The sequence below is a fragment of the Taudactylus pleione genome, unplaced genomic scaffold (genome assembly GCF_031769625.1).
Source record: "Taudactylus pleione unplaced genomic scaffold, aTauple2 ptg001574l, whole genome shotgun sequence".
In the NCBI taxonomy this organism is placed as follows: Eukaryota; Metazoa; Chordata; class Amphibia; order Anura; family Myobatrachidae; genus Taudactylus; species Taudactylus pleione.
The window spans coordinates 428,451-454,852 of NW_028285971.1; the positions used below are offsets into that span (position 1 = coordinate 428,451).

At 50.4% G+C, this 26,402-nt stretch overlaps 1 protein-coding gene across 3 annotated transcripts in view; it reads right to left on the reverse strand.

The window, feature by feature from the left end:
* The window catches only part of KDM6B (lysine demethylase 6B), a 37,423-nt gene extending 16,013 nt beyond the window's left edge, over nucleotides 1-21,410 (reverse strand). The window contains exons 1-18 of one of the 3 annotated variants that reach the window (XM_088464091.1): nucleotides 21,305-21,410; nucleotides 18,460-18,531; nucleotides 18,219-18,336; nucleotides 17,769-17,867; nucleotides 17,112-17,325; nucleotides 16,886-16,978; nucleotides 16,650-16,802; nucleotides 15,325-15,462; nucleotides 15,004-15,228; nucleotides 12,127-14,723; nucleotides 11,696-11,822; nucleotides 10,787-10,892; nucleotides 6,724-6,929; nucleotides 5,841-5,905; nucleotides 4,797-4,868; nucleotides 4,232-4,380; nucleotides 2,222-2,336; nucleotides 1,932-2,119 (exon numbers count right to left, since the gene is read on the reverse strand). In XM_088464091.1, coding sequence (XP_088320217.1) covers nucleotides 1,932-2,119; nucleotides 2,222-2,336; nucleotides 4,232-4,380; nucleotides 4,797-4,868; nucleotides 5,841-5,905; nucleotides 6,724-6,929; nucleotides 10,787-10,892; nucleotides 11,696-11,822; nucleotides 12,127-14,723; nucleotides 15,004-15,228; nucleotides 15,325-15,462; nucleotides 16,650-16,802; nucleotides 16,886-16,978; nucleotides 17,112-17,325; nucleotides 17,769-17,867; nucleotides 18,219-18,331 — 4,660 coding nt within the window. In that variant the 5' untranslated portion in view covers nucleotides 18,332-18,336; nucleotides 18,460-18,531; nucleotides 21,305-21,410. Of the gene's footprint in view, nucleotides 1-1,931; nucleotides 2,120-2,221; nucleotides 2,337-4,231; nucleotides 4,381-4,796; nucleotides 4,869-5,840; nucleotides 5,906-6,723; nucleotides 6,930-10,786; nucleotides 10,893-11,695; nucleotides 11,823-12,126; nucleotides 14,724-15,003; nucleotides 15,229-15,324; nucleotides 15,463-16,649; nucleotides 16,803-16,885; nucleotides 16,979-17,111; nucleotides 17,329-17,768; nucleotides 17,868-18,218; nucleotides 18,337-18,459; nucleotides 18,532-21,304 lie in introns of all 3 variants that reach the window. The other 2 variants (XM_088464090.1, XM_088464092.1) reach the window with 2 other exon arrangements.
* Nucleotides 21,411-26,402: the final 4,992 nt, after the last annotated feature.

Here is a 26,402-nt window from a genome sequence, read left to right on the forward strand (position 1 = left end):
TAGACCAGTTACTGATGTACGGGGACAGGAGAGGAGACATAGAACAGTTACTGATGTACGGGGACAGGAGAGGATACATAGACCAGACAGGAGAGGATACATAGACCAGTTACTGATGTACGGGGACAGGAGAGGATACATAGAACAGTTACTGATGTACGGGGACAGGAGAGGACACATAGACCAGACAGGAGAGGATACATAGACCAGTTACTGATGTACGGGGACAGGAGAGGATACATACACCAGTTACTGATGTACGGGGACAGGAGAGGATACATAGACCAGACAGGAGAGGATACATAGACCAGTTACTGATGTACGGGGACAGGAGAGGATACATAGACCAGTTACTGATGTACGGGGACAGGAGAGGATACATAGACCAGTTACTGATGTACGGGGACAGGAGAGGATACATAGACCAGACAGGAGAGGATACATAGACCAGTTACTGATGTACGGGGACAGGAGAGGATACATAGACCAGACAGGAGAGGATACATAGACCAGTTACTGATGTACGGGGACAGGAGAGGATACATAGACCAGTTACTGATGTACGGGGACAGGAGAGGATACATAGACCAGACAGGAGAGGATACATAGACCAGTTACTGATGTACGGGGACAGGAGAGGATACATAGAACAGTTACTGATGTACGGGGACAGGAGAGGATATATAGACCAGACAGGAGAGGATACATAGACCAGTTACTGATGTACGGGGACAGGAGAGGACACATAGACCAGACAGGAGAGGATACATAGACCAGTTACTGATGTACGGGGACAGGAGAGGATACATAGAACAGTTACTGATGTACGGGGACAGGAGAGGATACATACACCAGTTACTGATGTACGGGGACAGGAGAGGAGACATAGAACAGTTACTGATGTACGGGGACAGGAGAGGATACATAGACCAGTTACTGATGTACGGGGACAGGAGAGGATACATAGAACAGTTACTGATGTACGGGGACAGGAGAGGATACATAGACCAGACAGGAGAGGATACATAGACCAGTTACTGATGTACGGGGACAGGAGAGGACACATAGACCAGACAGGAGAGGATACATAGACCAGTTACTGATGTACGGGGACAGGAGAGGAGACATAGAACAGTTACTGATGTACGGGGACAGGAGAGGATACATAGACCAGACAGGAGAGGATACATAGACCAGTTACTGATGTACGGGGACAGGAGAGGATACATAGACCAGTTACTGATGTACGGGGACAGGAGAGGATACATTGAACAGTTACTGATGTACGGGGACAGGAGAGGATACATAGACCAGTTACTGATGTACGGGGACAGGAGAGGATACATAGACCAGTTACTGATGTACGGGGACAGGAGAGGATACATAGAACAGTTACTGATGTACGGGGACAGGAGAGGATACATAGACCAGTTACTGATGTACGGGGACAGGAGAGGATACATAGAACAGTTACTGATGTACGGGGACAGGAGAGGATACATAGACCAGACAGGAGAGGATACATAGACCAGTTACTGATGTACGGGGACAGGAGAGGATACATAGAACAGTTACTGATGTACGGGGACAGGAGAGGATACATAGACCAGTTACTGATGTACGGGGACAGGAGAGGAGACATAGAACAGTTACTGATGTACGGGGACAGGAGAGGATACATAGAACAGTTACTGATGTACGGGGACAGGAGAGGATACATAGAACAGTTACTGATCAGACGTACGGGGACACGCGGAGTGATGGGGACACACGGGAAAGTTGTATGGAACAGATATAACCATGACCATAATATGACCATTCTGAAACTATAGCAACAGTCATTAATCTATAAAAGAGTTATTGCTCCAGTTTTCACGTGGTGCTCTCGGATAAGGACACTGGGACATGGAGATATAATGAGAGTTACTCACGTGTGAGGGGCCCCACGTTCCAGGCAATGTTGTTGCACCACCCTATGGCCTGCACCCAGTGCACGGTTCCAGCGTTTATCCAGACCAGATCTCCAGGCCGCTGCACAAACCGATATACAGGGATATCAGTGTGGTAGAGATCTTCCAAAACCGGCCACCAAGAACCCGTCAGGTAATCCACATTATGCCTGAAGGAAGAAGCTAAGTTAGGGAGTGCTACACAGGTGACCTCGGGGGGCCCCAAGGCTATAGGGCCCTGGGGACGATGAAGTTACAGATCTGAGTCTCACCTTTCACAGAAGGCGCTGATCTTCTCCCAGTAATTCTCATGCACAGCGAACCATTCACAGTCCCCGGGACCAATGTTTATATTGACTGAGCAGAAATTGTTATTCTCCTGGTGACCTGAGGAAGGAGACGCAGGGTGACAGTCAGTGTGAGAGAGAGACAGAGAGAGAGAGAGAGAGCTGAGGAAGGAGACGCAGGGTGACAGTGTGAGAGAGAGAGAGAGCTGAGGAAGGAGACGCAGGGTGACAGTGTGAGAGAGAGAGAGAGAGAGAGAGAGCGCTGAGGAAGGAGACGCAGGGTGACAGTGTGAGAGAGAGAGAGAGAGAGAGAGAGAGAGAGAGAGAGACAGAGTGAGCTGAGGAAGGAGACGCAGGGTGACAGTCAGTGTGAGAGAGAGAGAGAGAGAGCGACAGAGAGATAGAGAGAGAGCGCTGAGGAAGGAGACGCAGGGTGACAGTCAGTGTGAGAGAGAGCGACAGAGAGCTAGAGAGAGAGCGCTGAGGAAGGAGACGCAGGGTGACAGTCAGTGCGAGAGAGAGACAGAGAGAGAGAGCGGAGGAAGGAGACACAGGGTGACAGTCAGTGTGAGAGAGAGCGACAGAGAGCTAGAGAGAGAGCGCTGAGGAAGGAGACGCAGGGTGACAGTCAGTGTGAGAGAGAGAAAGAGAGCGCGCTGAGGAAGGAGACGCAGGGTGACAGTCAGTGTGAGAGAGAGAAAGAGAGCGCGACAGAGAGCTAGAGAGAGAGCGCTGAGGAAGGAGACGCAGGGTGACAGTCAGTGCGAGAGAGAGAGACAGAGAGAGAGAGCGGAGGAAGGAGACGCAGGGTGACAGTCAGTGTGAGAGAGAGCGACAGAGAGCTAGAGAGAGAGCGCTGAGGAAGGAGACGCAGGGTGACAGTCAGTGTGAGAGAGAGAAAGAGAGCGCGCTGAGGAAGGAGACGCAGGGTGACAGTCAGTGTGAGAGAGAGAGAGAGAGAGAGAGCGACAGAGAGATAGAGAGAGAGCGCTGAGGAAGGAGACGCAGGGTGACAGTCAGTGCGAGAGAGAGAGACAGAGAGAGAGAGCGGAGGAAGGAGACGCAGGGTGACAGTCAGTGTGAGAGAGAGCGACAGAGAGCTAGAGAGAGAGCGCTGAGGAAGGAGACGCAGGGTGACAGTCAGTGCGAGAGAGAGAAAGAGAGCGCGCTGAGGAAGGAGACGCAGGGTGACAGTCAGTGTGAGAGAGAGAAAGAGAGCGTGCTGAGGAAGGAGACGCAGGGTGACAGTCAGTGTGAGAGAGAGAAAGAGCGCGCTGAGGAAGGAGATGCAGGGTGACAGTCAGTGTGAGAGAGAGACAGAGAGAGAGAGCGGAGGAAGGAGACGCAGGGTGACAGTCAGTGTGAGAGAGAGCGACAGAGAGCTAGAGAGAGAGCGCTGAGGAAGGAGACGCAGGGTGACAGTCAGTGCGAGAGAGAGAAAGAGAGCGCGCTGAGGAAGGAGACGCAGGGTGACAGTCAGTGTGAGAGAGAGAAAGAGAGCGTGCTGAGGAAGGAGACGCAGGGTGACAGTCAGTGTGAGAGAGAGAAAGAGCGCGCTGAGGAAGGAGATGCAGGGTGACAGTCAGTGTGAGAGAGAGAGAGAGAGAGAGAGAGAGAGAGAGAGAGAGAGAGCTGAGGAAGGAGACGCAGGGTGACAGTCAGTGTGAGCGAGAGAACACAGAAAGAGAGACACAGAAAGAGACACAGAAAGAGAGACACAGAGAAAAAAAAAAAGAGAAAGACCAGATCGAGAAACTGGGGAAAAGAGGAAGAGAGACAGCATTTAGACAGACAGACAGAAAGAGAGGAGCGAAGCAGAGAAAAACTTGAGAGAGACAGAGCCAGGTGAGAGAGAGAGATAAGAGAAATAGAAAGAATAGAGGGAGGGAAGGAGTGAGAGATAGACAGAAATAGCAAAGTGAGAGCGGGGGGAGGGAGATGGGAGACTAAGGAGAGAGAGAGAGAGACAGACCTGACAGGGGTGAGGAATTGTACCTGGAGTGCGGCTTCCTGGGACCTTCATGTAGAGCTGCACCGTGTTCATACCAAGGATAGTATGACCCACATGGCTTAACATGTTTCCATTAGATGTCACACGCATGAAGGAAGGTAACTTCAGCAGCTCCTGTAACTGAGGCTTCCACCTAGATTGTAGCAGAGAGAGACATGTACGGTATGGAAGGGAACCTGACAGCCATCTACAGCTAAGGGAACATTCCCCTCTCTTCTTACGCTACAAAGCTCACAGCGCTAGGTGGATGGAGAATACCCCCTGGGGTTGTACCTCTGGCATATTACTGTTGGGGCTTCATTTCCGGGGTCAACAATGAGTTGGCCACATTTTATCATTGCTTCCAGGGGCACTACACTACTGCGTTGGCACATGCAAGTACGTCACCCGCCATACTGTGTCGGCGGGCACTGCCGCACTGTCATCCCCAACGTGACATGTACAGAATGACGACATTATCGCACACTGGATGCATTTTAAACACCTTCCCTTAATAACTTGAAAGGCCCAAAGACTGGCTCAGTCCCAGTCCCACACGGGCAGTCTCACCTTTTAGGATCAGAGAGGTCGATGTTGGTTCCAAATTTAATAATGTGAGGGGTTTTCTGGTCCGGGTTTGTGCTGGAAGAGACAAAAAAAAAAAAAAGACGACACATTTTTATAAATAATTAAAAGAATCTAAAAAAAACAGATCAGCACTTTATAGCCTGGGTGGTCACCAGTGCCAGCCGGGCAGAGACACCAGCTGGGCACATTGGGCCTTGTTGGGAGCTAGATCATGGATCATGGGTGGTCTCCAGTGCCAGCCGGGCAATGACACCAGCTGGGCACATTGGGCCTTGTTGGGAGCTAGATCATGGGTGGTCTCCAGTGCCAGCCGGGCAATGACACCAGCTGGGCACATTGGGCCTTGTTGGGAGCTAGATCATGGATCATGGGTAGTCTCCAGTGCTAGCCGGGCAGAGACACCAGCTGGACACATTGGGCCTTGTTGGGAGCTAGATCATGGATCATGGGTGGTCTCCAGTGCCAGCCGGGCAGAGACACCAGCTGGACACATTGGGCCTTGTTGGGAGCTAGATCATGGATCATGGGTAGTCTCCAGTGCTAGCCGGGCAGAGACACCAGCTGGGCACATTGGGCCTTGTTGGGAGCTAGATCATGGATCATGGGTGGTCTCCAGTGCCAGCCGGGCAGAGACACCAGCTGGGCACATTGGGCCTTGTTGGGAGCTGGATCATGGGTGGTCTCCAGTGCTAGCCGGGCAGAGACACCAGCTGGGCACATTGGGCCTTGTTGAGAGCTAGATATAACCGATGGATATAGATTTGCAGCTGGACGATCCATATTGGGACCCAAGGGGGAAAAATACAAATTTGGGCTGTTTTAATCTAACACGGTGATTTCGCGTTTAGTTGGGACGTTCTCCCCTCCCAAATACGTCCGCACATTTAAGACTTCCACTTTCTCGCTGAATGAGCCAAGGCCCGATGTAATCCTTTGATTCTAATCCAGATGATTGGACTACAACAGTCAGAGCTAAGGAGTCCCCACAATGGGAAACGGTTCTCTTGGCCCCGAGAGACCACTTACCTGAGTGGTGGGCTCTCTGTGGTACTGTCCGGCTCGTTGGACTCCTCGTCGCTGTCTTTATCTTCCTGCAAGGAGGAAATGGACAGAGGCTTAGAAACCAGAACGGGCGCTGGGCTGAGCGCCAATGGCAGGAGGAGGCGGAGGCGAAAATTATCGGACAGAACGCAGTCATAAAAGCAGGAAGGAAACTGGGAAGGACGGGGTGTGAGGGAGGAAAAATTCTCACACCCTCCTCCTGCACATTTCACTCTATTTTATCTTTTTTAGCCTTTCATTGCTCATTGCAGAGCAGGAAACACGTCACCTCACCACAGTGGGGGCGGCCATTTTGTGGGCCCCAGCAATTGTGCAGTCTTATCTATTCACAGTAACACTGAGGGCACTGAGGAAAGCCGAGGCTACTCTGAGAAACGCGTTAAGTTTATGGATGAACACGGCTCCCTTGTCTGCAGGCATTAAGAGGGACGCCTGCTGTCTGCATCCTGGAATGAGCTGGCGCGCTCGCCCGCTGTACGGACCAAACGGCTCCTCCCCACTGCACGGGCTATATATACTCACGAAAAGCTCCATATAGACTTCAGGGGAAACACTGGATTATTATATACTGCGGATTCAAGGCTGCACAAATAACACTGCCTATGTTGCTGCTGGGAATTACATTTAATATCTTCATTTGCACACAGGAGTGAACCTTTATACCCGGTCTCTGAGCAGCACATATCTGCAATTCTTGCGCCGCTAAACCAATTTTGTTTTACTTTATAGCAATGTAAGATTTACCATTATATAATTTCCCTGGAATGGGGCGCCTCTAGCCTCTGTTGTCGGGGGGGGGGGGGGGGGGGGGGTGCACCTCAGATAATCTGCAGACTGAGCACCTTACCTGCAGGGACTCCTGGAAGGATGAGGCCTGATACTGAGCATATTTGGCGATGGTGGTGTGGGACCGACTGCTCTCGCAGTGCCAGATTTGGCGAGTCCCAGAGGAGTCCCAGTTCTCGTCGGATGGCTGCTGCACCTGAGTACGGACTTCAACCGTGTGGTCTCCGTTGGCCTCCACCAAGGTCTTCGTGGAGAAGAGGCCAAGGTCTGGGAGAGAGTGAGAACATAGATTACAAGAGCGCCGGGTTGACTGGCAGCCGAGTAAAGTGGGGAGAACCAGAGACGGGCGGAGGAAACGGGTAGGGGGCAAACAAGAGGTTTGGTGGCTATACCTGTGGCCGAGGTTCGCCTGGCCTTTCGCCTTGTAGCCTGACTGCTCCCCCCCCCCCCCCGTACTGGAGATTATAACTCTATAGAAAACATTTCTGTGAAGGACTTGAGCAATCGTTCATAATACATCGGTGTTAATTCAAAAAAGGAGAGAAGGGAAGAATCCCTATATGAGTGCACTATAACTTATAATAAAAATAAAGTATAACCTTTATTATAATTCTTAAAATACAGCCTAGGGTGAACAAACACAGCATTGGTCGGCCTTTGGAGAAAGCAGAAGCGAAACACGTGTCTAGGCGTCCTCTGCGCCAGTCCTGAATGTTAATAATACCTGTTGTACCTAGAATTTGAACGTTATGATAGAAATTGAAGCTCCACTGAATTGATAGTAAGTCTAGCTGTAGCTTTCGCACGGCGCTGCAGAGCCGGTGCAAATAGTGCAGCTATTACTCTCCGAGCAGGAGATATACCAGGCAAACCGAGAGGAGACACGTGGCCAGACTCAAAGCGATAACTCGGCTGAATGAGAGCGCTATACGGCCAGAGTCAGCAGTGCCGCTTTATATTATACTATTACCCCGTGTGCATGAACCGAAATATTAATTAGTGACGAATGGGAACAAGCACCTGTAAATTAGAGGAATTCCTGGCAGGCTGGATACTCTGTAATGATCTGTTTGTTACCCACTATTAAACCAGACTCTTCAGATTGATACAGTGTCGCTGTTCTGGAAACAACGTGGTGTTGTGGAAAGACAATTACAAACAGAGAAATGTTCTATAATGTGTTATATCGTAATATAACACCCTAGTAAGGGGATTCATTTGGTTGATATATCAGATTTGTAAGCACACATGAGTATAACTGGATCTACTCAAATGAGACGTACACACGTGGGTCACGCTAATCGCAGATACTCTCTATTAAGCAGCCAATAAGTTGAGAACCTCTCAAACGGTCATTGAATTTAGGAGCATTATAAATGTAATAGGTACACAAAGGGACACTATCAAGTGTATATGTGACAAATATATAGGACTGAGCACACATTTTAATATGTTCTGTTATATGTAATATTGTAGGTTTTTGAATTTAGCTGTGTTTGTTCACCCAAGGGTGCATTTTAAGAATTATAATAAAGGTTATATTTTATTTATATTATAAGTATTAGTGCACTCCTATAGCGATTCTTCCCTTCTCTCTTTTTTTGAAATAATATATAATGTCCCTGAGTAGCACCCCTTCCCTGATCATTAATAATATATAATGTCCCTGAGTAGCACCCCTTCCCTGATCATTAATAATATATAATGTCCCTGAGTAGCACCCCTTCCCTGATCATTAATAATATATAATGTCCCTGAGTAGCACCCCTTCCCTGATCATTAATAATATATAATGTCCCTGAGTAGCGCCTCTTACCTGATCATTAATAATGTATAATGTCCCTGAGTAGCATCCCTTACCTGATCATTAATAATATATAATGTCCCTGAGTAGCACCCCTTCCCTGATCATTAATAATATATAATGTCCCTGAGTAGCACCCCTTACCTGATCATTAATAATATATAATGTCCCTGAGTAGCGCCTCTTACCTGATCATTAATAATATATAATGTCCCTGAGTAGCACCCCTTACCTGATCATTAATAATATATAATGTCCCTGAGTAGCATCCCTTACCTGATCATTAATAATATATAATGTCCCTGAGTAGCACCCCTTACCTGATCATTAATAATATATAATGTCCCTGAGTAGCACCCCTTACCTGATCATTAATAATATATAATGTCCCTGAGTAGCATCCCTTACCTGATCATTAATAATATATAATGTCCCTGAGTAGCACCCCTTACCTGATCATTAATAATATATAATGTCCCTGAGTAGCGCCCCTTACCTGATCATTAATAATATATTATGTCCCTGAGTAGCGCCCCTTACCTGATCATTAATAATATATTATGCCCCTGAGTAGCACCCCTTACCTGATCATTAATAATATATTATGCCCCTGAGTAGCAGCCCTTACCTGATCATTAATAATGTATAATGTCCCTGAGTAGCACCCCTTACCTGATCATTAATAATATATTATGCCCCTGAGTAGCACCCCTTACCTGATCATTAATAATATATAATGTCCCTGAGTAGCGCCCCTTACCTGATCATTAATAATGTATAATGTCCCTGAGTAGCAGCCCTTACCTGATCATTAATAATATATAATGTCCCTGAGTAGCACCCCTTACCTGATCATTAATAATATATAATGTCCCTGAGTAGCGCCCCTTACCTGATCATTAATAATATATAATGTCCCTGAGTAGCGCCCCTTACCTGATCATTAATAATATATAATGTCCCTGAGTAGCGCCCCTTACCTGATCATTAATATATAATGTCCCTGAGTAGCATCCCTTACCTGATCATTAATAATATATAATGTCCCTGAGTAGCACCCCTTACCTGATCATTAATAATATATAATGTCCCTGAGTAGCGCCCCTTACCTGATCATTAATAATGTATAATGTCCCTGAGTAGCAGCCCTTACCTGATCATTAATAATATATAATGTCCCTGAGTAGCGCCCCTTACCTGATCATTAATATATAATGTCCCTGAGTAGCATCCCTTACCTGATCATTAATAATGTATAATGTCCCTGAGTAGCACCCCTTACCTGATCATTAATAATATATAATGTCCCTGAGTAGCACCCCTTACCTGATCATTAATAATATATTATGTCCCTGAGTAGCGCCCCTTACCTGATCATTAATAATGTATAATGTCCCTGAGTAGCGCCCCTTACCTGATCATTAATAATATATAATGTCCCTGAGTAGCGCCCCTCACCTGATCATTAATAATATATAATGTCCCTGAGTAGCACCCCTTACCTGATCATTAATAATATATAATGTCCCTGAGTAGCACCCCTTACCTGATCATTAATAATATATTATGTCCCTGAGTAGCACCCCTTACCTGATCATTAATAATACATAATGTCCCTGAGTAGCACCCCTTACCTGATCATTAATAATATATAATGTCCCTGAGTAGCACCCCTTACCTGATCATTAATAATGTATAATGTCCCTGAGTAGCACCCCTTACCTGATCATTAATAATGTATAATGTCCCTGAGTAGCGCCCCTTACCTGATCATTAATAATATATAATGTCCCTGAGTAGCACCCCTTACCTGATCATTAATAATGTATAATGTCCCTGAGTAGCGCCCCTTACCTGATCATTAATAATATATAATGTCCCTGAGTAGCGCCCCTTACCTGATCATTAATAATGTATAATGTCCCTGAGTAGCGCCCCTTACCTGATCATTAATAATGTATAATGTCCCTGAGTAGCACCCCTTACCTGATTATAAATGTATAATAGCATTAGGAATTTAAGGGTTATTTGAGAATTTATGATGTTTTGAATCTCAGTCCTTGGTGCGACCTGTCTTCCATTCCCCCTCACCCTTATTTGTACATTGGTGTTAATGATGCTACACTATATTCTATCCCATTACTTATACCCATGTCATTTTCACACGGCTTATGCTCCCATCCTACAGCGTTGACAGTATACTGCTGCTCCTACGTCCATGGGTAACACAAAACTGTGGTGGGGTGTAATGTTGGTGTTACTGGAAACACCATTTCCCCCTCTCTCATATGCAGCAGAAGTCACCATCTGGGAAACTCACTTAGCCGCAGGGATCCCGCCAGCCCACGGATCACTGTGATCGGGTTCTTGGGGTCAGTGCAGAATTGAAGAAGAATCGGGGAAAATGCGTCTCTCTTACTCTCCAACTGCAACATAGGGGAAACCAAAGTCAGTATATTGTCAGGAGGGGGAGGGACAGGCTCATAGCTCCCTTCTGTCTGTGTCACCCTGCAGGGGGAGGGACAGGCTCATAGCTCCCTTCTGTCTGTGTCACCCTGCAGGGGGAGGGACAGGCTCATAGCTCCCTTCTGTCTGTGTCACCCTGCAGGGGGAGGGACAGGCTCATAGCTCCCTTCTGTCTGTGTCACCCTGCAGGGGGAGGGACAGGCTCATAGCTCCCTTCTGTCTGTGTCACCCTGCAGGGGGAGGGACAGGCTCATAGCTCCCTTCTGTCTGTGTCACCCTGCAGGGGGAGGGACAGGCTCATAGCTCCCTTCTGTCTGTGTCACCCTGCAGGGGGAGGGACAGGCTCATAGCTCCCTTCTGTCTGTGTCACCCTGCAGGGGGAGGGACAGGCTCATAGCTCCCTTCTGTCTGTGTCACCCTGCAGGGGGAGGGACAGGCTCATAGCTCCCTTCTGTCTGTGTCACCCTGCAGGGGGAGGGACAGGCTCATAGCTCCCTTCTGTCTGTGTCACCCTGCAGGGGGAGGGACAGGCTCATAGCTCCCTTCTGTCTGTGTCACCCTGCAGGGGGAGGGACAGGCTCATAGCTCCCTTCTGTCTGTGTCACCCTGCAGGGGGAGGGACAGGCTCATAGCTCCCTTCTGTCTGTGTCACCCTGCAGGGGGAGGGACAGGCTCATAGCTCCCTTCTGTCTGTGTCACCCTGCAGGGGGAGGGACATACTAAGTGGCCTCTGCATTATAGTACACACAGGTAACAGACGTACATAGATACTAGGTGTTGGGGGTTTCAGTCTCTCTCGGGGGATGTTCTGTTCTGTTCCCACTGGAGGCTTCACAGACATGGAAGGTAGGACATAAGACTCCTTGTATTTCCCCTTCAGCACCATATTCCTGATGAGTAAAAGAGAGGACAGGTCAGCCAGAGCACAAGAGGTAACCGGACATAGACAAGGTTGCTCAATAATAATCAATCTAACAACTGCGTACACCATGGCCGTGCAACCTCAGCGACGGAGGGTCAGTGAAAGGTGATCTTTACATGCCTTTTACAGCCATTTCCAATTACAGACAGAATAAGATGGCTTTCCCACTGACGGAATGGACCAAAGATCTGACATTTTACCAGGGATCGGGGCATTACCCCGACCGCTGTGACAAGTTACAATCACTCCCCGCCTCCCTATAGAGCACTCACTTGCTCGCCTTGACGATTTCCGCAGCAGTATGGTTTACTGTCAGTTCACTGGCCTGCAGCCTCTTCTCCTCCACTTCGGAAGCAATGAAGGTCTCACGGTCCCCACTCTCCACCTTTATCAGCCGTATCTTTAACTCCTTGGGTGGTCCCTCTGTGTAGGGTCTCATCTTTAACAGGTCCGAGTTTGCCGTGCCATGGGAGGACGGAGGTGGTGCAGACGTTGGAGGTAGAGGGGAGGTGGTCTGGTTGTGGTGACCATCCTCCCCAGCTCTCCTCCCGCCCTCCGATTTTCTCCTCTCTCCCCCTGACCCTTGTTTAGATGATTTAGGGGCGTCTCTGCACTGGCTTTGGAGATCCAGGTTGCCCAAGATTTGCCTCTCCTTGTCCTTCTGGGATCTACTCTCCTTTGCACGCCTGCTTCTGTCCCGCTTTGTCTTTCGATGCCTCCTATCTCTTCTTCTACCCTCATCTTTGCTCCGGGTCGGGGCAGGTAGGGAGATCGTTATTCTCTCTTGAGGTCTCTCCGTCTCCTTCACATTATCCACTTCCGCCGCGGTTGCCTCTCCGGAAGGGGATTTCCCGCCGTCATTCTCCAACCGCGAACTTGCCATTTCGGGTGGACCACTCTCACGAACCGCTCCCTGGGGCTTCTGCGATTCTGTAGATTTCTTGGGCGATTCTCGGCCAGTAACTCTGTGGTGTCTCTCAAGCGACACATCGTTCTGGCCAAACTCATTTGCAGATGCCTCTGGCAGTTTCCCTGGACTCAGTCCGACTGATGCAGCCGAAATAACTTCACTCTTAACAGCAGGAGTCTTTTTTTCAACTGCCTTGAGTGACTTTTTCAATTCCCCACCGACCAGCTCCTCGCGTCTTGGTGGTTCTTCTATCCTATCTACACCCCAAGTGGTCTCCTTCTTGCCATCATCCTTCTCGTCTGACCTCTCTACGCCCCACTGTGGCCCTGGACTCTTTTCAATGCGGCTTTCAGATTTATCCACTATCCTTGAGGCCTCCGGTTTCCTCACAATCACACCCTCCAGCTTATCAGAGGCCCATAGTTTTTTAGGCTTAGTAGCAGTGTCCTGTTTTTCAGCACCCCAAATGTTCTCAAATTTTTTCTCAACTATTACATCAGGCCTCTGTGCCTCTTTCTCCTCCTTCTCCACTCGGCTGCACCCAGAACCCCTTGCACCTTCCACCAATGTTTCACAAGCTCGAGATATATCCTCCAAAATGTCCGTCTCTGTCCGAACGCCAGGCCTTGTAACTACCACCCCTTGCCCCATCACATCTGAGGTAGGGGCTGCTCCCGACTTAGACTCCCAGGCCCGGTGTGAGGTAGATTGCGCAGTGTATGGGTCAACATTACGCTTCCCCACAATAGTAGCACCAGTGAAGTAGGCAGAACCTCCTCCAGTTTTGAGGCTATGTCCTCCACGATAGGAATACTTCTGTCCCTCCAAAACACTTGCTAGCGACTTCAAGACACTATTCCCTCCATGCTGAGCAGGCTTTCCTTCACTAACAGCTTCTTGCCCCAGTATTGCTTTTTTAGGGCCATAGTAGGTGAACAACTCCCCCGCCCTTCCCTCAGACGGCTTCGCCCCAGAAACAGTACTGCTCAAAGCCTTGGTCTGAGTCGAACCTTTAAGGATGGGTGTTGTTCTGGCCTCGGCTTGTGAGCACACTGATGGGGCAGTAGGAATGAAATCCTCGCCACTGGAATGCCCGCTCCCTTCCTCCTTTTCGATAGACTCGTCCAGCATTTTCATAATGTCATCCAAGCCATCAGGTAAAATCTTTGCAAACTCTGTGGCTTCCTCAAACGGCTCCGTCAGCTGCCCCGCGGGAAAATCAAAGAGCTGATTACACCCGGAGGACTGTCCTTTCACCTCCTCACGTCCTTTTCTTTCTGACAAGGCTGGATTTGGGCTTAAAGACTTCTGAGTGGAGACTAAAGGAGGTGCTGTTGACGAAGCAGCTAAGCCTAGCACCTGAAGGTTTCCTGAGGTATCTTTGTGGTAGGGGATAGAAGAAGAGCAGAACGAGGCATTGTCCTCTTGAGCTGGTGACCTCTTCCCCCCTGAATAGCTGCCCTCGGACATGCTGAGTCCATGGCTTACTGGCTTGCCTTTGATGTCCAGTTCTGGGTGCGGAGGACTTTTACTTATCTCTTTCTCCATCTCCTCCTCTTTCTTTGGGGCAAATATCCCAGAATCATCAATTTTTTGCAGGCTCTTGATTACATGATCCAGGTTTGTATCCTGGAAGGCCTCAGGCCTTGGCCTGACTTTGCTGGTGGTGATGCCCTGAGTTCGGTGGTCAAAGATACTAGACCCCACTGGGTTATCGCATGGTGGATAGTATCCCTCTGATTTGCCCGGCATATGACCTTCTCCATACAGAATCTCGTCCAGTTCATCTTCTCCCTTCACCTCCTCCTTGACTGGGGCTGGCGCCCAGCTTTGCTGGAGAGAAGAGGTGGAAGACGGCTTGGGTTGGAGTGGCGGGCAGATTGGTTTTGCATGTTCTCTCACTTCTGGAGGACAGATACTGACTGCGGTGCCCACAGGGCTTGGATAGTGATCAGAGGGCTGCAAAAAAAAATAAAAAAATTGCCAAAATTATTTTTAACCTGTCTAGCGAAAAGAATGTTGATTGATCTGAACCAGGGGTTCTCGACCCTAATCCACAAGTACCACCAACAGGTCATGTTTTGAGGACATCTTTATTCATGCACAGGTGAGTTAATATACTTTGCTGGGTCAGTAATTATCCAATATGACCTGTTAGTGGTACCTGAGGGTTGTGGTTGAGAACTGCTGATCTGAACGTAAGACCTGAAGAACACTGGTGGGTTCCGAGGATACTTACAGGGGGCAGATCAGACCTAGATATCTTTTGTGGTGGGATGCGGGGTCTTCTGTGGTCGTAAGGCACGTGGAGAGGAGGTGGTGCTGGAATGGCCTCCGCAGGTGACCTCTGACTCCGAGCCTCGCTAAGGTCACTTGGAGGACGGGGCTGCTGGTGTAGTGGTGGTGGAGGACGTGGGGGGCAGTACGGGGAGTAAGAGGGAACGTGGGGAGGAAGGCGGGGATCCTGCAGGCAAGGTGAAAGGTTTGTTAATTTACAGAGTCACCATTTTGACTAATTGTCTCGCTGAGAGCCAGAATACCATTCGCCATCAGTTCTTACCTGCCTCTCCCGACGCTCCACCCAGGGCTCGTGGTTAAGTGGATTCCAGACATTCGGTTTTGTGGGAGCTTGATGGTACAAATTCCCAGGACCGGATGGGACTGGCGCGGAATGTAGGCCAGTGTTAACCCTCCTTTGCTGGGAGGAGAGAAAAGACCAGGACACGCGTCAACATTTTCAGACATAACCTCACACATATTCCTACGGTGTCAGGGCTGGCATTCACCAAGTGTTAAAACGCCAGCTTTGGCCGACCATGCCGTCAGCTCAACGCCAACGGTAAGTCTTCCCAATGTATCACACCTCCAGCTAAAGCTTCCGACATCAATGCTTGAGAAGGGGGTATTGTTTTTGACAGATAACACCACCCCCCGAGACTGGACACATGTAATGAGATAATTCTACAGGAAGGGTGTTCTCCAAGGTTATAGTCCTCGTTTTCTAGTGTAGAGATCCCAGTGTTAGTTCTGGAAGCAGCAATATCCGGTTTCTTATGCTAATTCTCCATTTCCGCTCCATCACCTTCTGGTTACAGAAGCCGGACCTGAATGTTCCCTACAAGCACTGGCGATGACAGGTGAATGGAACCATATAGACAGAACATTTCCTGCTTTGGGACTTTGTGAAATCTGTACAATTTACTCAAGAACTGGAAGGTTGTTCTGAGTACTGACTTGCTATCTTCCTGGCTTCACACTATGGCCCGTATTAAATTTGGAGCGAAAAGTCCGAGTCCGGACTATTCGCCATCAAATTTGGGGTACATGAAAATGGGTGCAAGCATAGTTCAAAGCCACTAAAATAAAGCTTTAAAGTGCACAAAAAAAAAAAAAGCACTTTCAGCAAGCACCTGCAATAAAAAAAAAACATCCCCCATACTTTCAGACCCCCCCAGAGGCTATTTCGCTTGTTTTTGAATTTGTACCCCAACTTTTTTATTTTTTTCGCCCATTTTTTCAAAGTGTTTTTTTTTGGGGTGTCCTTTGTGTAATTTTTTTTTGCGTTTTTGACGCAGTTCGCATCAAGGGGGGTGTAAAAAAGGTTTAGGTTGGTCCCCGCAAGTTTGTACCCCAACGCTGCACTTTTTCCAGCCGGGCATCCATTGCCGCTACTTTTCCGCTGGCTACAATGCGCAAACTTTTCGCACTGGCGAAAAGTTGGGGAAATTGAATAGGGGGATAAATGAAATTGGCAAAAACGACGTCACCGGCGAAATAGTTTCGCCGAAAACGGCTTTTTGCTCCAAATTGAATACGGCCCTAAGACCTTCTGTTGTAGGGTATCTAAAACTACCATTCCAAACTGCACCAGGAAGTAACCCTAACCTGATCAGGGCTTCCACTCCTCCTCCTCTTCATGGGCTGCTCGTCTCCTCCCAGTGGATTATGGGGTGCTGACTGGATTGCCGGCGAATCAGAAGGGGGGACTGGACGCTTCAATTGCGGGGGTCCTCTTTTCACTCCAAAATGCCTCTTTTGCTGAAAACATTGTAAAACGTTCGGTTACTGTCACCTTACTCCTATAACAATGAACGCCATAAAAAGCTACCACGTACACTCACCTCGTGCTGCATAAGATCCCAAACTTGCTGTAAACGTGGCAGCGATTTGGGCCGATGGTGAGGAGGAGAGGAGTGGATATTCCACAGGCGAGTCTGAGGGCAAGAGCAAAACCGGTGTTATAAGTTTGGAGAGGATGGAGAGATCTTAAAAGGGGAAAACAGTAAAGAAGAGGGGGAAAGCAGCATGGGCAGCGAAACGCGTCAGCAGTAAAACGCGTCAGTTTACCTGCTGGAGGCGGGAGATGTGAGCATTGAGCTCGTAACCACCGTGATAGCGGGCGGCGGTCTGGTAGCAGCGCACGGCATCTTCCCACTCTTGCTCCGACTCGTAGATCTGACCCAGCTGCTCCCAGATCTGAGGCTGCTGTTCATCTCGCAGGAGGCTCTGTACGCATGAATGTACCCGCTCCAATTTGCCAAAGCGATGGCTAGGGGGAGAGCTGCTGACCGGAACCAAATAACAGACAAAAGGAAAAAAACATTGTTAAAAACAAAAAAAAGTAAACTAATAAGACGAGCTAGTAATACTGACAGCAGAATCCTGAAGGTCAAAATACAGACAAATCCAGATGGTGAGGTTTAGGGTTAGGTTTAGGCACTGGGGGGGAAGGTTAGGGTTAGGATATGGTAGGGGACATTCCGGGTTAGGCTGCTGAAGGGGAAGGTTGGGGTTAGGGTGCAGGAGGGGTGGCTTAGGGTTAGAATACTCAGTATAATTCATTGGGATTTTGACAGTCGGGATTCCGCTGCCGGTAATGTGACCGTCGGGATGGCCACCTCCGGGATATCGTACCCAACCCGTAGTACCAACCCTTAAGCATTATCAGGACATGCCCCAGTGTTGATCTAACCCCCCAAATGGTGCCCAAACCCAGACACTTACCCAAGAGGGTAAAAAGGTTTGCTGGGATGGCCAAGGTTGGTCACATGACTAGACGATAAGTGAGGGGGCAGCGGAGGTTGACTAAGATTTGTAGAGCATCTGAGAGGGAGAGACAGAAGGAAAAAGTGGGAGGGAAGAATTGACACGGAATATAGGAAAATCATGGCCCTCAATATAAAGGTCTGCCGAGTAATAACACTTATTCCTCTGAATGGAAGAGTCTCGTTAGCTTGGCAAGTACCAGACTAAGAATCGGAGACACTCGCGCAAATTACACGCAGCACTGATATTCCAAATATGCGAGGTCGCCATTAAAAGCGGAGGCAGCCAACTAACAGGACCCCCCACCACCTTACAGTTAGCCAGCAGGAGATGAAGATTTGCGCGAGGTGATTAATCCTGCCGTTACCCAGACCCAGGACCCAGCAGAGAGGGTAAAAGGCTCCTCACCTGCCAGATGGAACCCATGGCCTGGGGTGAGGTGGGTTCCACGCGGTATTGATTCCACTGATGAAGGGGTCACGGGGAAAGCGGGATCCAAACTGGTCCTGTGAGCGATACATCCAGACTGTGATGTGACGGAGGGGGGGGGTGGACCCACGTCAATGGGAAGAAGAGAAAGAGTTACCACAGGGTGGAACACAAATAGCGCAATCATGCTTGCTCGCGTAATGCAGGCGCCAAAAGGTACCGTTTCAATCTGTTGGGCTTCACTGGTGGAGGTGCAGTCGCAGCGGGGGAAGCATGATGTCACCAAGAGAGTCTAGCAAAAAGGGAGAAGAGAGATGAGAGAACGTCTTCTCACAAGCGGACAGCAGGTGTCAGCCTGGAGCCAGCACATTCACGAACTTTGAGTTGCCACTAGGGGGCAGGTGACATTGTTTTCCTATGCGAGGCCATGCATCTCTGTATTTATACTCGCTGGAACATGTGTAAATTGTATTAATTCACTTTCGGTGGGGAGGGGTGCTTCACCTCTGCACATGCAATACAATTCTAGAGACACAAAGTCTGGCCCTCTCGCTGTAGGGTGACACATGCTGAAGGGGGCTACAAGTCTTGCCGGCCCTCCCCCTGCAGGGTGACACAGTGACACAGACAGAAGGGAGCTATGAGCCTGTCCCTCCCCCTGCAGGGTGACACAGACAGAAGGGAGCTATGAGCCTGTCCCTCCCCCTGCAGGGTGACACAGACAGAAGGGATTATGAGTCGCTCCCCCCTCCCCGGAATAGCGGAGGATATACAGAAGTCTATGTAATGATATGATGACATTATTCGTCCCACACGTTGGCTGAGTCAGTTTCCCCCAGACTCACACACAGAAGAGAGTGTTACTCAGCAGACCACGTAAATCACACACCCCCTATGTGTCACCCACCACTAATAGACTACACACAGACACGTGCGACCATATTAACCCCTGACTGTCTAAGGGAGAACTTCATGCAGGAAGGAGCAGAGGAGAAGGCAGGAAAACAAGATGTTGTCACAACTCTATTTAAGTGTCATTGTCTGACGCTCTTCTTCCCACACGTCTGTAAACTAGAGACCAGGAGAACACACCGTGCCCAGTATACACACAGTACAGATAGCGCTACACCGTGCCCAGTATACACACAGTACAGACAGCGCTACACCGTGCCCAGTATACACACAGTACAGATAGCGCTACACCGTGCCCAGTATACACACAGTACAGACACTACTACACCGTGCCCAGTATACACACAGTACAGACAGTGCTACACCGTGCCCGGTATACACACAGTACAGATAGCGCTACACCGTGCCCGGTATACACACAGTACAGACAGCGCTACACCGTGCCCGGTATACACACAGTACAGACACTACACCGTGCCCGGTATACACACAGTACAGACAGCGCTACAACGTGCCCAGTATACACACAGTACAGACAGCGCTACACCGTGCCCAGTATACACACAGTACAGATAGCGCTACACCGTGCCCAGTACACACAGTACAGACACTACTACACCGTGCCCAGTATACACACAGTACAGACACTACTACACCGTGCCCAGTATACACAGTACAGACAGCGCTACACCGTGCCCAGTATACACACAGTACAGACAGCGCTACACCGTGCCCAGTATACACACAGTACAGATAGCGCTACACCGTGCCCAGTATACACACAGTACAGACAGCGCTACACCGTGCCCAGTATACACAGTACAGACAGCGCTACACCGTGCCCAGTATACACACAGTACAGACAGCGCTACACCGTGCCCAGTATACACACAGTACAGACAGCGCTACACCGTGCCCAGTATACACACAGTACAGACAGCGCTACACCGTGCCCAGTATACACACAGTACAGACACTACTACACCGTGCCCAGTATACACACAGTACAGACACTACTACACCGTGCCCAGTATACACAGTACAGACACTACTACACCGTGCCCAGTATACACAGTACAGACACTACTACACCGGGATCAGTATACACAGTACAGACACTACTACACCGGGATCAGTATACACAGTACAGACACTACTACACCGGGTTCAGTATACACAGTACAGAACTACTACACCGGGATCAGCATACACAGTACAGACACTACTACATCGGGTTCAGCATACACAGTACAGACACTACTACATCGGGTTCAGCATACACAGTACAGACACTACTACACCGGGTTCAGCATACACAGTACAGACACTACTACACCGGGATCAGTATACACAGTACAGACACTACTACACCGGGATCAGTATACACAGTACAGACACTACTACACCGGGATCAGTATACACAGTACAGACACTACTACACCGGGATCAGTATACACATTATAGACACAGTACCATGAATTCATATAGAATTCACAATAAATGCTTCAAATGAAGAAATATGAATTTCCCTTAATTTCCCCCCATTATTTCCTCCGCCCACAGAGTGCGTCAGGCCAGGAGTTCCCCAGCGCGTCAGCAGTGTGTGTGTGTGCGGGGGGGATACTGAGAGGAAAGGGTTAACAGCAGCCAACATGCTGAGCGATGGCATGAATGGGATCCGGCCGAGAAGGGGTTAGGAAAAACTCTATAGATCACATGACCAGGCAACGCTGCAGAAGGCGACACTGTGTGATAAAGAGACAGGTGGAGGGGGAACAGAGAGAGTGCGAGAGACCGGAGGGAAGGATAGGGAAAGAGTGTTAAAGAGACAGCACACATAACACAGGGGTGGAGATAAGGAAAGAGAGTTAGAGAGACAGAGGGGGGACGAGAGAGTTAGAGTGTGAGAGACAGAGGGTAAGGCATAGGAAGAGAGTTACAGAGACAGACACACGGGGATCAGAAGCAAGAGAGAAGGACGTGAGAGAGTGAGAGAGAGACAGACAGACAGGCATGATGAAAGAAAGAAGAGGACGGGGAGACAGTGATGGGATCAAAGATTATACAATAATGAAAGACAGCCTATAACAAAAACACACAGCAAGATGACTGCCCTGTGCTATTAACAAAGTCAAGCTCTAGCTGTCACTCACCTCCAGGACAAAGAGACAGCTGCCATGGGAGGGTCCTAACAGCACTCCCCCAACTCCACCCAAACACGTTCTGAGAGAGAGAGAGACAGCTCCTGGAGAGACAGCAGAGCCGGTCCGCCGTTCAGTGTGACTTTATCGGGCGCTCTCTCTCACGCTCCTCTTCCCTCACCAAGCTCCTCCCTCCCTCACCTTCACCATCTCTCCTCACAGCCAAGTTTAAAGGGACACTGATGACGTCACTGCACACACAAGCCACGCCCACACTGGGATTCCCTGACCACACACACACACACCACACCCACACCCAGCCCACTGCCGTCTTAAGGTGGAACAGACGGCAGAGTTAAGGTGGACTAGCAAGAGCCAGGTCTGTAGAGCAGTATGAGGAAGACACACTGCAGCCCTGTAACATGGGTCACCAGTATACATAGCAGCTGAGGAAGCCCCCCCCCCCCCCTCCTCCCCCCCGAAAACACAATGTGACAACAGAGACTGATGAGTTAGGAGAGGGGGAAGGAAGTGACATCAGGGAGGCAGAGGACAGGATGAGGGGGGGGGAGAGGAGGGGGCAGATAGGGAGAGACAAAGAAGGATGGGGAATAGGAGAACATGTGAGACAGCCAGACAGAAATACATGCGAGACACAAACACAAAGTGACACAGAAGAATGACACACACACACAGAAGAGGGAGTCACACACACAGGAGAGAGAGACACACACACAGGAGAGAGAGACACACACACAGGAGAGAGAGACACACACAGAAGAGAGAGTCACACACAGAAGAGAGAGTCACACACACACACACACAGAAGAGAGAGTCACACACACAGAAGACAGAGACACACACACAGAAGAGAGCCACACACACAGAAGAGAGAGTCACACACACAGAAGACAGAGACACACACACAGAAGACAGAGACAGACACACACACACACACACACAGAAGAGAGTCACAGACACAGAAGAGAGAGTCACACACACAGAAGACAGACACAGAAGAGAGAGTCACACACACAGAAGACAGACACACACACAGGAGCGCGCGAGAGAGGGGCAGGCACAGGAGAGAGAGAGAGAGACAGTAGACAGAGAGAAACAGGCGAGAGAGAGAGCAGAGAGAGGAGAGTGACAGACACACAGGAGAGAGAGAGAGGCAGACACGGGAGAGAGAGAGAGAGGCAGACACGAGAGAGGAGAGAGGCAGACACGGGAGAGAGAGGCAGACACGGGAGAGAGGAGAGAGAGAGGCAGACACGAGAGAGAGAGAGAGAGAGGCAGACACGAGAGAGAGAGAGAGAGAGGCAGACACGGAGAGAGAGAGAGGCAGACACGGGAGAGAGAGAGAGGCAGACACGGGGAGAGAGAGAGAGGCAGACACGGGAGAGAGAGAGAGGCAGACACGGGACAGAGAGAGAGGCAGACACGGGACAGAGAGAGAGGCAGACACGGGACAGAGAGAGAGGCAGACACGGGACAGAGAGAGAGGCAGACACGGGACAGAGAGAGAGGCAGACACGGAACAGAGAGAGAGGCAGACACGGGAGAGAGAGAGAGAGGCAGGCACGGGAGAGAGAGAGAGAGAGGCAGACACGGGGAGAGAGAGAGAGAGAGAGGCAGACACGGGAGAGAGAGAGAGAGAGAGAGGCAGACACGGGGGAGAGAGAGAGAGGCAGACACGGGGGAGAGAGAGAGAGAGGCAGGCACGGGAGAGAGAGAGAGAGAGGCAGGCACGGGGGAGAGAGAGAGAGAGAGAGACAGACACGGGAAAGAGAGAGAGGCAGACACGGGAGAGAGAGAGAGAGAGAGACAGACACGGGAGAGAGAGAGAGAGAGAGAGGCAGACACGAGAGAGAGAGAGGCAGACACGAGAGAGAGAGAGAGAGAGAGAGGCAGACACGAGAGAGAGAGAGAGAGGCAGACACGAGAGAGAGAGAGAGAGAGAGAGAGGCAGACACGAGAGAGAGGCAGACACGAGAGAGAGAGAGGCAGACACGAGAGAGAGAGAGAGGCAGACACGAGAGAGAGAGGCAGACACGAGAGAGAGAGAGAGAGAGAGGCAGACACGAGAGAGAGAAACAGGGAGAGAGAGAGGCAGAGACACAGGGGAGAGAGAGGCAGAGACAGAAGAGAGAGAGAGGCAGAGACAGGAGAGAGGCAGAGACAGGAGAGAGAGAGAGGCAGACACGGGAGAGAGAGAGGCAGAGACAGGAGAGAGAGAGAGAGAGAGAGAGAGAGAGAGGCAGACACGGAGAGAGAGAGAGAGGCAGACACGGGAGAGAGAGAGAGAGAGAGGCAGACACGGGAGAGAGACACGGGAGAGAGAGAGAGGCAGACACGGGAGAGAGAGAGAGGAGAGGCAGACACGGGAGAGAGAGAGAGAGAGGCAGACACGGGAGAGAGAGAGAGGCAGACACGGAAGAGAGAGAGGCAGGCACGGAAGAGAGAGAGGCAGACACGGAAGAGAGAGAGGCAGACACGGGAGAGAGAGAGAGAGGCAGACACGGGGGAGAGAGAGAGAGAGGCAGACACGGGGGGAGAGAGAGAGAGAGAGGCAGACACGGGGGGAGAGAGAGAGAGAGAGGCAGACACGGGGGAGAGAGAGAGAGAGGCAGACACGGGGGGAGAGAGAGAGAGAGAGGCAGACACGGGGGAGAGAGAGAGAGGCAGACACGGGGGGAGAGAGAGAGAGGCAGACACGGGAGAGAGAGAGAGAGGCAGACACGGGAGAGAGAGAGAGAGAGAGGCAGACACGGGAGAGAGAGAGAGAGGCAGACACGGGAGAGAGAGAGAGAGAGAGAGGCAGACACGGGGGAGAGAGAGAGAGAGGCAGACACGGGAGAGAGAGAGGCAGACACGGGAGAGAGAGAGAGAGAGGCAGACACGGGAGAGAGAGAGAGAGAGGCAGACACGGGAGAGAGAGAGAGAGGCAGACACGGGAGAGAGAGAGAGGCAGACACGGGAGATAGAGAGAGAGGCAGACACGGGAGAGAGAGAGGCCGACACGAGAGAGAGAGAGAGAGAGCCAGACACAGGAGAGAGAGAGGGAGAGAGAGAGAGGCAGACACGGGAGAGAGCGGCAGAGACGGGAGAGAGAAAGAGAGAGAGAGAGAGAGGCAGACAGCGGAGAGACAGAGAGAGAGAAAGAGAGAGAGGCAGACACGAGAGAGAAAGAGAGTCATACACAGGAGAGAGCGAGAGGCATACACAGGAGAGAGAGAGAGAGAGAGAGAGAGAGAGAGGAAGAGAGTGACAGACAGAGAGAGGCAGACACAGGAGAGAGGTAGACAGGAGAGAGAGAGGCAGACACGGAGAGAGAGCGAGAGGCATAGACAGGAGAGGAGAGCGAGAGGCATAGACAGGAGAGAGAGCGAGAGGCATAGACAGGAGAGAGAGAGAGAGAGAGAGAGAGAGAGAAAACAGAGAGACACAGGAGAGAGAAAGGAAAGAGGCTGGAGAGAGAGAGAGAGAGAGAGGCAGAGACAGGAGAGCGAGAGGCATACACAGGAGAGAGAGCAGAGAGGAGAGAGAGACAGACACACAGGAAAGAGGAGAGATAGACAGGAGAAAGGAAAGAGGCTGGAGAGAGACAAGAGAGAGAGACAGAGAGAGAGAGAGAGGCAGACACGGCAGAGACAGGAGAGAGAGAGAGGCAAAGACAGGAGAGAGAGAGGCAAAGACAGGAGAGAGAGAGAGAGGCAAAGACAGGAGAGAGAGAGAGAGAGGCAAAAGACAGGAGAGAGAGAGAGAGGCAAAGACAGAGAGAGAGAGAGAGGCAAAGACAGGAGAGAGAGGCAAAGACAGGAGAGAGGCAGAGACAGGAGAGAGAGACAGAGACAGAGAGAGAGAGAGAGGGGAGAGAGAGAGACAGGAGAGAGAGAGAGAGAGAGAGAGAGAAACACACAGGAGAGAGAGAAACACACAAGAGAGAGAGAGCGGCAGAGACACGGGGCGCAGACACCAGAGAGAGAGGGGCGCAGAGACGGGAGAGAGAGAGGGGCGCAGAGACGGGAGAGAGGGGCGCAGAGACGGGAGAGAGAGAGGGGCGCAGAGACGGGAGAGAGAGAGGGGCAGAGACGGGAGAGAGAGAGGGGCAGAGACGGGAGAGAGAGTGTGAGGCAGAGACGGGAGAGAGAGTGAGGCAGAGACGGGAGAGAGAGTGAGGCAGAGACGGGAGAGAGAGCGAGAGAGACAGGAGAGAGAGACACAGGAGAGAGAGACACAGGAGAGAGAGAGAGACACAGGAGAGAGAGAGAGAGAGACACACAGGAGAGAGAGAGAGAGACACAGGAGAGAGAGAGAGACACAGGAGAGAGAGAGGAGAGAGAGAGGAGAGAGACAGAGACAGAGAGAGAGAGACAGGAGAGAGAGAGAGAGAGAGGAGACAGGAGAGAGAGAGAGAGAGAGAGAGAGAGAGAGAGAGAGACACAGGAGAGAGAGAGAGAGAGAGAGAGAGAGAGAGAGACACAGGAGAGAGAGAGAGAGAGAGAGAGAGAGAGAGACACAGGAGAGAGAGAGAGAGAGAGAGAGACACACAGGAGAGAGAGACACACAGGAGAGAGAGAGAGACACAGGAGAGAGAGAGAGAGAGAGAGAGAGAGAGACACACACAGGAGAGAGAGACACACAGGAGAGAGAGACACACAGGAGAGAGAGACACACAGGAGAGAGAGACACACAGGAGAGAGAGACACACAGGAGAGAGAGACACACAGGAGAGACACACAGGAGAGACACACAGGAGAGAGAGAGACACACACAGGAGAGAGAGAGAGAGACACAGACACACACAAGAGAGACAGGAAAGAGAAACACAGGAGAGAGAGAGAGAGAGAGAGAGAGAGAGAGAGAGAGAGAGAGAGAGAGAGACAGGAGAGAGAGAGAGCGGCAGAGACGAGAGAGAGGCAGAGCCAAGAGAGAGAGAGAGAGAGAGGCAGAGGCAGGAGAGAGAGAGAGAGAGAGAGAGAGACACACACAGGAGAGAGACAGGAAAGAGAAACACAGGAGAGAGAGAGAGAGAGGCAGAGGCAAGAGAGAGAGGCAGAGACAGGAGAGAGAGAGAGAGAGAGAGAGAGGCAGACACGGGAGGGAG